Raw genomic sequence first — 16,448 nt, 5'->3', positions numbered from 1 at the left:
CCATGGACTGGGCCCCGTGCCTGGTGTTTGCACCTGACCTCTCACTTGTCCCTCGGCAGCCTGTGACACAGGCCTAGAGTGGCCCCCTTTCAGCCAAGGCTCGGGGCGACACCACCCCACGGTGGACCTGCAGTCCGGCATCACCATGCCCCTCTGTGCCTCACCACGCCCCTGTGTGCCTCACCGTGCCCCTCCGTGTCCCTCCGTGCCTCACCGTGCCTCACTGTGCCCCTCTGTGCCCCTCCATGCCAGTGGCCGTGTTCGGGGAGCTATTGCGGCATTTTGTGGATGAGGCTCAGGGTCTGCATCTCAGCCAGGCCTGAGCCCCCTCCTCCCTCCCTGCCTGTGCCCCCGGAACCCACTCACAGAGCCTCGTCTTAAACCTCTCCCCAGATATGCCAGAGCCACAAACCCTGTGAAATAGACCCTGTGAAGCTGAAAGATGGAGAAAACCTTGAAAACAACATGGTAGGTTTTGTTCATGAACGCAACCAGGGCCAGTCACCTGCTTGGGGTCTTTCAGCCGGTGGCTGCCTGGAAGCTCTGACTCACCCCATGACCCTGGTTGGGGTAGGCGCAGGACCAGGCGTAAGGATACCTGCCTCGCCTGGCTACAGTATGCTGGCTGCACTGCTGGGAGGCCACCACCTTTGGCCTGACCTGTGTGCCCAGCTCTACTTCCCCTGGGGTGTCCCGGCCAGCTCTGCCTCCCCTTGGGGATCTGGTCTGCACACCCAGCTCTGCCTCCCCTTGGGGATCTGGTTCTGCACATCCAGCTCTGCCTCCCCTGGAGGGTCTGCCCTGCACACCCAGCTCTGCCTCCCCTGGGGCGATGGCTCCTGCCCCCGCCTTTTCCTGGGACAGGATGGCCTCCCCGCCTCCCCAGGCTGTCCCCAGAGCTGTGTCCCGCATTTTAAAACAAAACTCCCTGATGTTGAACTTGCCCCAACATTTTAGTCACTTCCCATGATACGTGTTGCAGACTGTGCCGTTTGGTCATCTCTGTATGTAAATGACCGGACAGAGCTCTTGCCTCGGGCAGGCACGTTCTAGTGAGTGTCTGTTCCCCACTCAGTAAACAAGGGGAGCGGACGTGGCGCCCCGAACAGGGTGTAGTGATTTCACACGTGAATCGCCACAGCTCCCAGCACAGATTTCCAGGGGGTGGCTGTTCACACGTGTCTTGCTTCTGTGGCTGCCCTGCGCCCGCCCTCAGCCCCTCCCCACGTACCCCTCCCCACGTGCCCCTCCCTGGGTGTGTCCTGGTGCTACACGCGCCTGCGGGCAGCCTCGACAGTGGGTCCCAGTGCCGTATCCTGTTGCAGGAGAACCTACGGCAGTACGTGGACCGCGTCTTCCACGCCATCACCGAGTCCGGGGTGAGCTGCCCGACCGTCATGTGCGACATATTCTTCTCGCTCCGGGAGGCAGCGGCCAAGCGCTTCCAGGGTGAGTGCCCCGGACACCCTCGTGTTGCTGAGAAATGGCCACAGCCCCGTGCAGGGTGACTCCCACCCAGGCAGAACCCCCAGCAGCCCTCGCTGGACTAGAATTGTGGGGGCATGAGCCCCAGTTCAGAGGCTGGATTTTTCCAGGGTTTTGTGCCTGGGCCAGTGTTCCCCAGTTTCACAACCGCAGTGGTCTCGGGGAGCCCCAGCCCTGGAGTTCCCGTCCGCAGTGGTCTTGGGGGACCCCAGCCCTGAAGTTCATGACCGCAGTGGTCTCGGGGGGCCCCAGCCCTGGAGTTCCCGACCGCAGTTGTCTCGGGGGGCCCCCAGCCCTGGAGTTCCCAATCTCTGTGGTCTCGGGGGGCCCCCATCCCTGGAGTTCATGACCGCAGTGGCCTCTCGGGGGGCCCCCATCCCTGGAGTTCATGACCGCAGTGGTCTCTTGGGGGGCCCCCATCCCTGGAGTTCATGACCGCAGTGGTCTCGGGGGTCCCCAGCCCTGGAGTTCATGACCACAGTGGTCTCTTGGGGGGCCCCCATCCCTGGAGTTCATGACCGCAGTGGTCTCGGGGGTCCCCAGCCCTGGAGTTCATGACCGCAGTGGTCTCTCGGGGGGCCGGGAAGGCCGGCCGGGCTTTGTCAGGTGAATTTACCTGATGTGGTCCCCCGGGTTTTCCCAGTGGTTTCTTTTTGTTGGGGCAGGGCCCAGAGTGGTGTTGGGGGTTCTGCCTGCCCGTGTCTTCGAGGAGACAGGACCCCTGGGGGAGCTGCCCCTTCTTCAAACCCCCAAGCTAGAGATCCCCCAGGGACCTGGGCATCTGGCCCCAAGCTTCTCAACCTTGCCGACCCTCGAGGAGGTGCCTGCACCTGCCTGTCTCCTGCGATGCTCGAGGCCCCGCCGGGACTCAGGCTCTGGGGCTGCTGAGAGGCTCGGCGAGGGCCCCGCTGCCTGGCTTCTCCCTTCCTTGCGTGTCCTGTGGCCTCAGGACGGCTGCAGACACCCCCAGGGTGGCCATGGCCCTGCAGAGCCATCCACGCTTCTGTGTCCCCAGAAGTCAAACGCTGTCCCCACCCGTTTCTCAGGACATCAGACAGCCCTGGCCCAGGGGCCCAGGGGTCTCAGGGAGGCAGTTCCCAAGCACTTCCCAGCCCCAGACCCACTTTGAACAAGGTGGAAGTGAAGAGATAAAACACATCCTCTCACCCAGATGAGCACAGACCACCATGGAATGAGTCTGTGACAGGCACCAAAGGTGCTGCGCTGTATGGTGATGATGAGAGACGGACAGAGACAGAGAGAGAAAAGAGAGAGAGAGACAGAGAAAGACAGAGAGAGATAGAGAAAGAGAGACAGAGAAAGAGAGATGGAGAGAGGAGGAGAGAGAGAGAGAGAGAGAAAGAGACAGACAGGGAGAGAGATAGAGACAGAGAAAAAGAGACAGAGAGGGAGATGGAGAGAGAGAGAGAGATGGAGAGAGAGAGACAGAGGGAGAGACACAGGTGGAGAGAGATCCAGGACTGTGGCAGGACTTTCCCGCGGACCCTTGGGGGCCACTGTGCCAGAGGGAAAGGGCCGCCCCGCCGTTGTCTCCCGCAGGTGACCCGGACGTCAGGTACACCGCAGTGAGCAGCTTCATCTTCCTGAGGTTCTTTGCGCCTGCCATTCTCTCCCCCAACCTCTTCCAGCTCACGCCGCACCACACGGTGAGTGACTGGCTGAGGGACCGAGGCTTTCTGAGCTGTCCTGGGACTGCAGCCTGGGTCAGGGCATCTGTGTGGCTGTGGGGGCCGACCCTGTGGAGTGTGGAGTGCGTGGGGAGTGTGGAGTGTGTGTGGAGTGTGTGGAGTACGTGTGGGGTGTGGGGAGTGTGGAAGGCGTGGGGAATGGGGAGTACGTGTGCCGTGTGTGTGGAGTGTGTGGAGTACGTGTGGAAGGCGTGGGGAGTGCGTGGGGAGTGTGGAGTACATGTGGGGTGTGGGGAGTGTGGAGTATGTGTAGAGAGTTTGTGGGGAGTGTGGAGTACGTGTGGGGTGTGGGGAGTGTGGAAGGCGTGGGGAATGCGGAGTACGTGTGCCGTGTGTGTGGAGTGTGTGGAGTACGTGTGGAGTACGTGTGGGGTGTGGGGAGTGTGGAAGGCGTGGGGAATGCGGAGTACGTGTGCCGTGTGTGTGGAGTGTGTGGAGTACGTGTGGGGTGTGGGGAGTGCGTGGGGAGTGTGGAGTACGTGTGGACTGTGGGGAGTGTGGAAGGCGTGGGAAACGCGGAGTACGTGTGCCGTGTGTGTGGAGTGTGTGGAGTACGTGTGGAGTACGTGTGGGGTGTGGGGAGTGTGGAAGGCGTGGGGAATGCGGAGTACGTGTGCCGTGTGTGTGGAGTGTGTGGAGTACGTGTGGGGTGTGGGGAGTGTGGAAGGCGTGGGGAATGGGGAGTACGTGTGCTGTGTGTGTGGAGTACGTGTGGGGTGTGGGGAGTGTGGAAGGCGTGGGGAATGCGGAGTACGTGTGCTGTGTGTGTGGAGTGTGTGGAGTACGTGTGGAAGGTGTGGGGAGTGTGTGGGGAGTGTGGAGTACGTGTGGACTGTGGGGAGTGTGTGGACGGTGCGTGGGGAGTGCTGGTGGAGTGTGTGGACGGTGCGTGGGGAGTGCTGGTGGATGCGCCGGGTCCCAGAACGTCCTCGTTGCAGCTGGTTCACCGACCTATTTAAGCTGTGTATGTTCTGGGGGAATTGAGACAACATCACAAAAGCAGTGGACGGTTTGACCAGGGTTTAGCTGCTGGTCACCGCCGTGCTCTCCTCCCCTGCCCATCGCATATGGAGTATTGATGATCGGCGTATCATCCGTGTATTGAGTCAACAGATCCCTATTCAGCAGTGATTTGCTCCAGGCCCCAATGTGGTTGCTGGGGCCGCGGCTCTCAGGGTGCAGGGATCTGGGGTGACCGTGTTGCATGTGCAGGTGGCAGAGCTGGAAGGAGATGGCCAGGGCGAGGGGATGTGAGGAATGGCCCATTCCCCAGCACTTCTTTTTTTTTTTTTTGAGACAGAGTCTTGCTCTGTCACTCAGGCTGGAGTGCAGTGGCACCATCTCAGCTCACTGCAACCTCTGCCTCCTGGGGTCAAGCAATTCTCGTGCCTCAGCCTCCCTAGTAGCTTGGATTACAGGCATGTGTCACCATGCCCAGCTAATTTTGTATTTTTAGTAGAGATGGGGTTTTACCATGTTGGCCAGGCTGGTCTCGAACTCCTGACCTCAAGTGATCCACCTGCCTCGGCCTCCCAAAGTGCTGGGATTACAGGTGTGAGCCACCAAGCCTGGCCCTCAGCACTTGTAAGTTGAACTTTCAAACCTCATGAAGGCTGAGATGAGCCCCAGGCAGGGCCAGGAGACTCAGCACCCCGAGACTCAGCGCCCCAGAGCCATGACCCTGCCTGATGCTTTCGACTTTGAGACGCATCCTGCATGCTGGGCCAAGAGGGTGGGTCCCCACGGTGCCATCGGATGCTGCCTGCGGGACGGTCTCAGCAGGTCCTGAGACTGGGATACCCGCCTCCTCCAGTCCTGTCTGCGTCGCTACCCGTGTCTCCGCAGCTCATGCACAAGTCACAGCAGCTCGGAGGTGACTCCTGTATTTCGTCCCCTGGGTGACCTGAGACAGTCACAGTATTTCTGTAAAGCTGACACAGACCTTTCTCGCTCCCGCCTCCCCAGGACCCCCAGACGTCCAGGACGCTGACATTGATCTCCAAGACCATTCAAACCCTCGGCAGCCTGTCCAAGTCCAAATCTGTGAGTCTCCGTTCTTCTTTTTCTCTTTTTAGGGACAACTGATTCTTTTCTCTTTTCAGTAAATACACATGAAAACCTCCCACATTTGAGAGTTAGATAGAGATCGAGAATCAGAGCTGGCACCACATCCTCTCCTGAAGCCCAGGACCCCAGCGTCCCCGTCCCGCCCACCTCTCCCCTCCCAAAGTGAACCCGTGACTGTTTTCGGGAGCCTGTGGCTCCTCACTGGCCCTGTGGCAGGAGCAGCCTCTGACCTGTCAGGTGTGGGAGGCGGCCGAGCGGACCGGGCAGGTGGCCTGACCTGGGGCCTCCTGGGCATCGCAGTGCTCCCCCACCATGCGGCCCCCTCCTCCCCACGCAGCCCCCTCCTCCCCACGCGGCCCCCTACCCCACCACACGGCCCCTTCCCCCACCACGCAGCCCCCTCCTCACGCAGCCCCCTTCCTCCCCACGCAGCCCCCTCCTCCCCACATGGCCCGCTCCTCCCCACGCAGTCCCCCTCCTCCCCACGCGGTCTCCTCCTCCCCACAACCTCCTCCCCACGCAGCCCCCTCCTCCCCACGCAGCCCCCTCCTCCCCACGCGGCCCCCTCCTCCCCACACGGCCCCCTCCTCCCCACCCAACCACTGCCTCCCCATGCAGCCCACTCCTCCCCACGCGCCCCCCTCCTCCCGGGGCCCCTGTCTCCCTGGGGATATGAACCTCTGTCCTCCATCCTCCTCCCTTCAGACCGGATGTGGTGCCGCCGGGCTGAGGGTCCCTCAAGTGTCTGCCCCGTTTCCCCGAGAGCACCTTGTGTGTTTGAGTGGGTTAGAGCTGACATTCGAGGGGTGCCGGGGACTCATGGTGGGGCCCGAGGCTGTCTCTGCAGGGGCCTGGCCAGGGCAGGTTGATGCCTTCGGGCCCCCTGGGGCTCCGTCTGGAGAGGGCTGGGCCGTGGTGCACAGATGCCCCAGCCTCCAGGTTCCCTGTTCCTGGTGAGGCCCGGGTGGAAATGAGGGCTTTGGGGAGCAGGGGCCCCCACTGGAGGAGCAGCCGCCTTGAGACAAACGTTGGGCTTTTCTGAGTCCGAGTGAGTGGAGGACGAGCCGCACCCGCAGGCAGGCCAAGGTGGCCGACCGCTCTTCCCCACCAGCCAGGCCCCACTCTGTGGGCTGGAAACTCCGTAACAGGCACCTGTGCCTCCTCCAAGGTCTGCACCAACCCCACCTCATTTCCCAGCCAGGGAACCGTGCAGTGACCTCAGTGTGGAAATGACAGGAACTTGGGGTCGAGCCTCAGGAATGGTGGCTGCAAAGGGCCCCCTGAATCCCTGGGGTGCCTCCACTTCCCCATGTGACAGAGCTCTCTGCCGCCTCTTCCCGCCTCAGAGCGGCCCTTATGCCCCACGGGCGAGAGACGGGCGTGGTGGCTTCGGGACCATGGCCCATGACTGCAGGTCTCCAGGCAGCCACCTCTGGGCCCCAACGGACCACTTCGTGAGCCTGGGACCCAGGTGTGAGGGGCGGCCCGGGGCTGGGACAGAGTCACTGATGCCAAAGGGCGCTTGGAGACCTCACGGGCACTGGCAGGTCTGATGGTCTTCGTTGGTGCCTGAGCGATTTCTGCAGTTCGTCCCCTGGACAGCCCTGCAGGCTCTCACTTCCCCGGTAGCACGGGGTTCTTCTCCTGTTATCGTTATTTAGGCTTGAGCAGTTCCTGCCTCTAGCTTTTTCAGATTTGGTCCGGGAGCCGAGGTACTTCAGGCTGTTCCCAAGTGATCCCTGTTTCATTTTAGGCGAGTTTTAAGGAGTCCTACATGGCTACATTTTATGAATTCTTCAATGAGCAGAAATACGCTGATGCGGTGAAGAACGTAAGTATCGACTCCCCGTCCGACAGCCGGTGCTGTGCCCAGGAGACAGAGCTGCTCTTTTAAAATTGAGATGGAACCCACATGACACAGACTTGGCCATTAGCGATTTTAAACAATAAGGGCGTTCGCTGCCCAGATAGCCCTGTCCCGAGTCCTGGGACGCCTCCTCCTCCGGCAGTCAATAAACTCTTTGGCGTGACCACCTTTGGGGCCAAGAAGGGGTCCTTGCCCATCTCGTTCTGTGTCTGAGACCTCCAGACGAGGGCGCGTCCCACCTCAGTGTGTGTGGAGGCTGGACTCATTCCAGGCTGCAGTCGTGGAGCCCTGGGGCCGCAGACTCAGTGTCAGGAACACCGTGTATGGGGGACATCCAGACCCAGGGCTCTGCTCTTACCCACTGTCAGGAACGCCATGCGTGGGGGGAACGTCCAGACCCAGGGCTCTGCTCCTCCCCACAGTCAGGGACCCGTGGGCCTCGCTGCTGGGACCCAGATTCCCCACTTAGAGTCCCCCCGGGCGGCCTCTGGAGATGCAGGTTGATCCCCAGGTGTTGCCTGAGCTTCTCACCTGAGATCTCCCTGGCAGAGCCGGGGCTGGGGTGGCACAGTGGGGGGCAGAGCCAGGGCTGGGGTGGCACAGTGGGGGGCAGAGCCAGGGCTGGGGTGGCACAGTGGGGGGCAGAGCCAGGGCTGGGGTGGCACAGTGGGGGGCAGAGGCCCCTCGGCCCTCAGGGAAGGACTTCCCCAAGTTCTGTCTCCACTGGCATCCGAAAGGAGGCAGCAGCCGCCGACGCTGTTGTCATGAGAGCCGTGCGCGTCGGATGTGTGGCTTCCTCCCCGTGACCCGATTTCTTCCTGTGTTAGTTCTTGGATCTGATTTCGTCCTCGGGGAGAAGAGATCCCAAGAGTGTCGAGCAGCCCATCCTGCTTAAAGAAGGGTAAGGCGGCGTCCGGCAGGGCAGGAGGGGAGAAAGGGATGGGGGCCCCCAGTCCCCTGAGCACCCAGCACATTCCAGAAGGTTCCCTAGTCGGGGACAGCCTCCTCCCTTGCTGGCCAGCAGCCTTGCGATTTCTGTACCACTGGCCGCCTCATCCACACCCACACTTGGGCCGGCCTTCCCTCCAGGAGAACCAGGGTCAGAGGGGACAGCCCTGGGAGCCTGGCCCCTGCGTCTTCAACCTGGGACCCCTCCACCGCCTTCTTGCTGACCTTGGACGGGGTTGTCTGTGCTCCACGGCCACCCCATGTTTCTGGCACAGGCCTGTCCTCCCTCAACCTCCACCCAGTGGACCCTGGAGCGTCAGAGCCCATCATGTTTCCTTACATAGATGTTGACACATCTGCCCATTTCCTCCAACCCCGTCCTGTGGCCTGGCTCCGGCTCCCGCTCCCGCTCCCGGTCGGGGCTTTGCTCTGCTTGGTGTGGCCCATGCTCCTGTATTTTTATGTGTTTGCACACATTAGGAGCACAAATGCAGTTGTATTGGACGGGGCTTCGAGTGTAACCGTCACCTGAACAGACACTTTGCGCCCACTGAGTAATTTCTCGTTCCTCTCCCACACTTACCTCCCACCCTTCCGAGGCCTCAGTACGTGTCCCAGAGCGCCCCGCCCTGCCGTGTTTAGCTCCCACGTACCAGTGAGAACAAGGGGCATTTGGCTTTTCGTTTCTGAGTCATCTCCCTTAAGATAACAACCTCTAGCTCCATTCATGTTGCTGGAAAACACGATTTCCTTCTTCTTGACAGCGGAGTAGCATGTTGTGGTGTATTTATGCCACATTTTGTCACCCGTTGGTGGACACGTGGATTCCGTGTCTGTGCTATTGTGAGTGGTTCAGTGGGAAATGTATGCGTGCACGTGTCTTTATGGTAATTGCTCCTCCTTTGTGTGGGATTGCTAGATCGAATGGCGGCTCTGCTTTTAGCTCTTTGAGAAATCTCCGTGGGTTTCCTTAAGCACTAATTTCCATTCCCCACAGCGTGCAGGCGCTCGCGTCCTCCACAGCCCTGACAGCGTCTGTCATTCTTCCACATTTTATTTGATCACAGCCATTCTGCCCGGCGTGAGCTGGGGTCGAGTGGCTCCGTTCTGCCTGACGTGAGCTGGGGTCAGGCGGCTCCGTTCTGCCTGACGTGAGCTGGGGCCGCAGGTGGCTCTGTTCTGCCTGACATGAGCTGGGGTCAGGTGGCTCCATCTGCTGTGAGCTGGGGTTGCGGGAGGCTCCGTTCTGCCTGGCATGAGCTGGGGTTGCAGGAAGCTCTGTTCTGCCTGGCGTGAGGAAGGGGTCAGGCGGCTCTGGTTCTTATTCCTCGGGTGATAAGCCACGCTGGGCTTTATATCGTATGCTTGTTGGCCATTTGTCTTCTTCTGAAAAATGTCTATTCCCGTCCTTTGGCCACTTTTAAATGGGTTATGTATTTTTTTATTTATTGGTAAGCTCTTTGAGTTCCTTCTGAATTGTGGCTATTGGTCCCCTGTTGGATCTGTAGTTTGCAAATATCTTCCCATTCTGCAGGTTGTCTGTTTGCGTTGTTGGTTATTTATTTTGCTGTGCAGAAGCTGTTTAGTTTAATTAAGTCCCATTTGTCTATTTTTGTGGATACTCTGTTAGAGCCATTTGCTCAAACCTGGAACATCCCTGGGTCACTGGTGGACCATACCCCAGTGGCAGCATTACTTACGTTGCTATTTTTCTTAAAATCACTTTCATTTAACTTAATCATATAATAACCAATAGCATTTGTAATACACACGTTTCATGTTAGAAATGCAAAATGTTTGTTCTTCGGTGCCATAAGGAAAAATTAGCATTTAGACAAAAAGTTCTTTTAGCGAGGCAATTTTTACTTTCTGCAGAAAGGGTGTCCCTCGCAGATGGAATAATGGCGAGGGCACACGTAGAATAAAGAGATGCCGGAATATTGATTCCTTACGCATGAGGTCCTATTGTGTGTCCTGTCTCCATTGGCTGGAGCCAGACCTCACAATCTAAATTACAACCTGACTGGCTAATGATTTAAAACTTTTTTAAATAGGTAGAAAAATAATAATATTTTTAAATAAGGAAGGGGCATAGGCTGTGAGCTGGGACATGCCTATTAGTACGTCTAACACAAATATCTTGGTTAATGTACAAGGACACAGAATGTATTACAAGCCTGTGGGCATGTCCAGCAGCTACATAGGATAGAGCTTAGTTAACAAAGAGTTATTAGCACAAAGCAAGGAGACTTGAAGGAAGTTAGCTTTAAAAGAAACTATTATTTCTAATATGATTTATTCTTTTTTTTTTTTTTTTTGTATTTTTTTTTTTTTGTAGTAGAGACGGGGTTTCACTGTGTTAGCCAGGATGGTCTCGATCTCCTGACCTCGTGATCCGCCCGTCTCGGCCTCCCAAAGTGCTGGGATTACAGGCTTGAGCCACCGCGCCCAGCCGATTTATTCTTTAACAAGAAACTTTGAGGAGGAACTTTTTACTTTCTACATTTCATAAATTCACAACTTTCAAAGCAACAAATATTCATCCTATAATCCCTAAAGCAACACAGGACACTCAGGGCTTGTGTGCCTGACGCTGAGAAGCTGCTGTAGATACAGGTTCAAGGACAAGCACCTCCCAGGTGCCCTGGACGCAGCTGCGGCTCCACCAGCTCCTTCCAGCAGCTGCACCACCTGAGACTCAGGCCAAGGTCCTCAGGACCCTCGAGTTTCCGGTCCCCTGGATCAGCCTCTCCTCCGGCACCGCAGCTCTGTCACGTCCTCAAACCCAGGGCCGCCCTTGGTTGTACAAGCGTGGGCCGTCCTGAGGCCTCGGTTCTGCTGTCTCAGCCCTTGGTGGCAGGTGTGTCTGGCCATGTTCGTCCATGTGTGGAGGTGGTGATGACCATGGTTCCTGAGGGCTCACTCTGTGCTCCCACACCTCTGTCGTCTCTTGGGGCTGTGTGTCCTCACCCACTGGGACACAGGACCGGGGACGGGGCCTCTGCAGTGCGGCCTGTGTTTGCTGAGTTGAGTTGGCCTCACCCACTGGGACACAGGACCGGGAACGGGGCCTCTGCAGTGCGGCCTGTGTTTGCTGAGTTGAGTTGGCCGTGGCTGTGCGGGGCCGAGTTGCTTTCAGCCTGAGGCTTCCGGCTCAGCCGTGGCCCTACCTGCCCGTCCCACACACGATGGTCCCGGTTAGAAAACTGACTCCTGGAGAGCCAGGCGCCCAGACCAGAGCTGTGCAGTGAGGAGCCACCAGCTTCTCTCCACCTGGCACTGCCTCGACCTGGAAACCTGCATATAAAATTCACATGCAGCCTCATCCACTGAAGGCCCTCAGAAAGTTGGGGTTCTTAAAAAAATCCTAAAGCCAAACACATTTATAACAAGACTACTACTCAAATCTAACTGCCGCGTGGTCCAGAGTCTTGTCAGAGGCGTCCTCTTGCCCTCAAGGAAGCCGGCACCCCGTGGAGCTCTCAGTCCCCCCAACCCGTCTGTGTGGGCCCCGCCCTGCACGTCCGGCTGCGTCCCGCTGGTCCTCCACAGCCTCCGGGGCTGACTTCCTGCCTGCGAATCCCCGGAACGAACGGCGTTCTGCATCCGCTGCTTGTGAACTGCGCTGTCCCGGTGGCTCCCAGGAGCTTCCACACCCTCCCGTGTGCGTCCACAGCTCTCTGGCCACATCTGGCTGTGTAGTTGCCCAAAGCCCCTCATTCCGATTTCTGAGTGTGCGTCTCCCCCGCCCACCTCCCCATCCTGTCTCTCCAGCTTGGCTGCTCCTCCTCAGCTTCCACCTCTGTCCTCCAGCCACTCTGTCCGGCCACTTCTCCTCCAGCTCGGCCACCAGTTCTGGTCAGGGACCCCGTCTGGCGATGAAGGCCGAGCCTCAGAGGGCCCTGGGCTGCCAGGAGGGCGTTGGAGGACCCTGCCTGGGGCCAGGCCTAAGGTCGTCCTCGCGTTGGAGGACCTTGCCTGGGGCAAGGCCTAAGGTTGTCCTCACGGTCCAGGACCCTGCCTGGGGCAAGGCCTAAGGTCGTCCTCGCTGAGGCCTTGCATCCTTGGTGGCCGTCCTGTCTCCGGCTCCCCACATCTCCTGAGGACGTGGCCCAGTGGCGCCTTCTGCCACAGCAGGGCTGGCCCTGAGGGGGGCAGGTTTGGTCTGGCAGAGGCACCGGGGCGTGACTCCTGCACACCACAGGTGCGGGTTTTGTGGGCGTCTGCTACCCGCCCTGCCCCGAGCCCGCTGCCCACCCTGACCCCTGACCCCAAGCCCGTGGCCCACCCTGACGCCAACCCCTGACCCAGAGCCCGCGGCCTTGGGTCCTCCGTGGGAGCATCACGTGTTGGCGTTTCCGGCGGCACCGCTGTTGAAAGTTCAGTGTGGGAGGCGGGAGGGTTGGAGATCTCCTGAAACCTGGTGCCATCACCAACTGGTGACTCAAAGCAGTCAGCGCTCAACTTTTCAAAGGAGAGGCATTGCCTTCCAATTTTAATCTCATCACTCAGAGTAAAATGATAAGATACTGAAAATCCACTGCCCGACTCAGGTCTCAGAACGCAGAACATTGGGGGATGTGGCTTTGCGCCTGTGCAGGGGGGTGGCTGAGGCCCGGACCTCAGCCCCGTGCTCTTCACACAGGCTCATGATCAAGAGGGCACAAGGACGGAAGCGCTTTGGGATGAAGAATTTTAAGAAGAGATGGTTTCGCTTGACCAACCATGAATTTACCTACCACAAAAGCAAAGGTAAGGAGCAAGGCCGCGTTCCTGGGCTCCCGCCGGAGCGTGCTGGGCCCTGGGACTGAGTCTGCTTTTCACGGGGAGAACTGAGGGGAGGAAGGATTTGGTGCTGCTGGCACAGCCTGGGGTCGCAGTGACCCAGAGCCCTCTGCTTGTGGCTCTGCCTTCAAAGATCCCTGAAGGGGTCTTTCAGACCTGCTGCTGTAAAGTGAGGGAAACCTGCTTCCCCAGACAACCAGTAAACGCAGAGCCGACCGCATCAGTAAGGTGCTTTTCCGTCCACGTCCCTTCCTCCTCTGGTTGCCTCGTCAGGGCTAGGGTGCTGCTCCCCCAGGTAGACGGGGCTTCCCACCACCTCCTGCCCCCCGCTGTCAGATCTGCTGGCTCAGATCTGGATTAGGAAATATCGAGCCGTTTCTCCCTACGAGAACGGGGACGTGTTCTGGGGACAGAGCCTGAGGCCACGGCAGCAGTGAGGATGCGAGGATTGGGCCCAGCCTGGGTGCGTGGCAGGGCTGGGTGGGTCCCAGGCCCCCTCAGCCTCCGCACCTGCGGCCTGTCAGTGATTCAGCCATCACGCCCAAGGAGAGGAACGCGGGGCACCTCCTCGTGCTCAGGGCACCCCAGCAGAGGCCCCCTGAGCTGAGATCCCCCCGCCGGCAGAGACCCCCAGCAGAGAACCCCCGGCAGAGATCCCCTCAGCAGAGACCCCCCTGAGCTGAGATCCCCCCCAGGCAGAGACCCCCCAACAGAGACCCCCCAGCAGAGACCCCCCGGCAGAGATCCCCCCCAGGCAGAGACCCCCCCGGCAGAGACCCCCCGGCAGAGACCCCCCCGGCAGAGAACCCCCGGCAGAGACCCCCCGGCAGAGATCCCCTGGCAGAGACCCCCCGGCAGAGGCACCCCCAGGGAGAGACCCCCCTGGCAGAGATCCCCCCGACAGAGACCCCCCCAACAGAGACCCCCCAGCAGAGACCCCCCGGCAGAGACCCCCCGGCAGAGACCCCCCCGGCAGAGACCCCCCAGCAGAGACCCCCCGGCAGAGATCCCCTGGCAGAGACCGCCTGGCAGAGACCCCCTGAGCTGAGATCCCCCCCAGGCAGAGACTCCCCAACAGAGACCCCCCGGCAGAGACCCCCCGGCAGAGACCCCCCGGCAGAGACCCCCCCGGCAGAGACCCCCCCAGGGAGAGACCCCCTGGCAGAGATCCCCTGGCAGAGACCCCCCAGCAGCAGAGACCCCCCAGCAGAGACCCCCCGGCAGAGGCCCCCCCAGGGAGAGACCCCCTGGCAGAGATCCCCCGGTAGAGACCCCTCAGCCCCACCATACCCCAGCCGGGACAGCCCGGCCGCACCTGCCAACAGCCCTCCCTGCCGCAGGGGACCAGCCTCTCTACAGCATTCCCATCGAGAACATCCTGGCCGTGGAGAAGCTGGAGGAGGAGTCTTTCAAAATGAAAAACGTGAGTGTGGTGCCCCCAGGCCTCTCTTTCGGGTTGAGGCCTGGCCAGGTTTTCTCTGTTCTCTTCCCGTGCCTGGCCCAGGCCTCACCCTTCCCCACCCTCTGCGCTCCAGGCTTCTCAGTCTCCGTGTTACTGGGGGTGCTCACCAGGTGCTGGAGAGTTTGTGTCGGAATCTCGCATCAGAGCAGCCACACTCTCCGTGTCCCGGGTCACCAGGGTGGGGTGGAACCTGCCGGAAGGTGGGGCCTGAGCTGCTCCAGGGGACGTCCCCCGCAGGGTCCCCAAGGTCAAGGTGCCCTCGTCAAAGCCATCCCAGAAGCAGGCTTGGGACCGTCTGGAATTTCTTTTGGAAGCTTTTTTATTTCGATATAATTTTGAATTTATAGAAGTTGCACGAGTAGAACAAGCACTTTTCACACACGCTTGACCCAGACCTGCGTGTGGCCTCGTTCCCCAGTCACATTCATTCCTTCTCCCTCCACGGGTCCTGCCCGTGCTTTTCTGAACAGTATCAACGCTTCTGAATGTTTCCCACAGCGCAGACCCCGAAACCACAGCAGCCGCCCATCGTGCGTCACCGGTGCGGCCACGTTTGCGTTTGCCGCCGTCTGGTCCCGTTCCTCCGGCTGTGGTTTCTTCCCCTCTGGATCTAGTCCACGCTGCATTCTGCTGCCCCTCGGTCTGGCCGACTGGACACTCCCGGCCTTTCTTTGTGTGTCGTGGCCTTGGCATTTTTGAGGCGTGCAGGCCTTCGGTTTTGTGGACATCCCTCCCTGTGGGTTTGTGCCGACGTGGTAGGTTCTGATGATGCATTTTTGGCAGGAATCCCCTAGAGGTGTCCATGGCGTCGTCATTGTGACGTCGAACGTGTGGTGGCCTCCCAGAGTCAGCCGCTGGCCACGTTCTCCCCAGTGACTCAGTGCCCCCGCCGTCCATGCCATCCTGAGGCTGACCCTGTACCCTGACACGTGCTGGCTGGGACGAGCCTCCTGTGCCCCGACTGCAGCATCAGGGCCGTAGAGCGGTTGCAGGGAAGGCACAGTCCCTGGGCCTCGTGCCAAAGTCAATGCACGTTCCTTACCGTGGGCGGAATTCTGCTAGCGTGTTATTCACGGGCAGTCCTGACAGATCCCGCAAAAGTCCTAAGTTTGTAGAGTAATTTGAAGAGGGTGTGGGAAGAGGAGGATTGGGAAGAGGGGGAGATGGGAAGACGAGGGTGTAGGCTCAGTGCCTGTGACTGAGGGGACGGCCGGGACCCGGCCCTGAGACCATCCCTCGGAGGAAGCAGTGTGGGAATGTCCTGGAAGCACCTCCAGCCTTCACGTAGATTCCCAGTAATTCCCTCGTTTCAGCCGCCTGTTCCCAGCTCTTCGTTCCCTCTGACTTCCTCAGAGCCCGATTCCCCTGGGGCCACTGCCAGGCCAGACTCTCACCAGCTGGGGAAACCTTTCTGAAGGCTGCTCCTGGAGGCAGGGCCAAGCCTGGGATGATGGCCGGGATGCCCTCCATGGGAGATCACAGCCATGCATGGGGGTGTCCAGTCCGAGACCTGCACACGTGTGCCAGGTGCGAGGCAGGTGGCTCCTGGCCTCTGTAAATAAGACCTCAGCTGTTCACCAGAAACCTGGAGCCCAGATCCTCCCCAGACCAGTGCAGAAGGCCTGTCCGCTAGAGAAGGCCACTGTCCCCCTGGCTCCTGACTCAAGGGCAAGTGCCACATAAGAGGCCTCCCGCCTCCAGTCAGCCTCCTGCTCAGAAAACCTGAATTCTGTGTGCAGCAGAGCCGGCTCCTTCTGCGAGCTTCTGACCTCCGATCCTAGGATCCCTGTCCCCCCTGCCCCAGGGCCCCTGTCCCTCTAATCCTAGGGCCTCTGTCACTCCTGCCCCGGGACCCCTGTTCCTCCAATCACAGGACCCCTGTCCCCCCTGCCCCAGGGCCCCTGTCCCTCTAATCCTAGGGCCTCTGTCACTCCTGCCCCAGGACCCCTGTTCCTCCAATCACAGGACCCCTGTCCCCCCTGCCCCAGGGCCCCTGTCCCTCTAATCCTAGGGCCTCTGTCACTCCTGCCCCAGGACCCCTGTTCCTCCAATCACAGGACCCCTGTCACCCCTACCCCAGGGCCCCCGTCCCCCCTACCCCAGGGCCCCCATCCCTCTAATCCTA

The 16,448-nt window shown here is 59.9% G+C and overlaps 1 protein-coding gene across 6 annotated transcripts in view; it reads left to right on the top strand.

Moving 5' to 3' along the window:
- The window catches only part of RASA3 (RAS p21 protein activator 3), a 135,038-nt gene that overhangs the window by 103,761 nt on the left and 14,829 nt on the right, over nt 1–16,448 (top strand). For all 6 annotated transcript variants that reach the window (XM_050767002.1, XM_050767007.1, XM_050767006.1 and 3 more), the window contains 8 exons: nt 394–468; nt 1,326–1,449; nt 3,046–3,152; nt 5,160–5,237; nt 7,015–7,092; nt 7,956–8,029; nt 12,722–12,828; nt 14,202–14,284. In XM_050767002.1, the coding sequence (XP_050622959.1) occupies nt 394–468; nt 1,326–1,449; nt 3,046–3,152; nt 5,160–5,237; nt 7,015–7,092; nt 7,956–8,029; nt 12,722–12,828; nt 14,202–14,284 (726 nt within the window). The remainder of the gene's footprint in view (nt 1–393; nt 469–1,325; nt 1,450–3,045; nt 3,153–5,159; nt 5,238–7,014; nt 7,093–7,955; nt 8,030–12,721; nt 12,829–14,201; nt 14,285–16,448) is intronic.

This window comes from Macaca thibetana, chromosome 17 (genome assembly GCF_024542745.1).
Source record: "Macaca thibetana thibetana isolate TM-01 chromosome 17, ASM2454274v1, whole genome shotgun sequence".
NCBI classification, from domain to species: Eukaryota; Metazoa; Chordata; class Mammalia; order Primates; family Cercopithecidae; genus Macaca; species Macaca thibetana.
The sequence above is the reverse complement of the archived record's forward strand: the minus strand, read 5'-3'. Positions and strand labels throughout refer to the sequence as shown.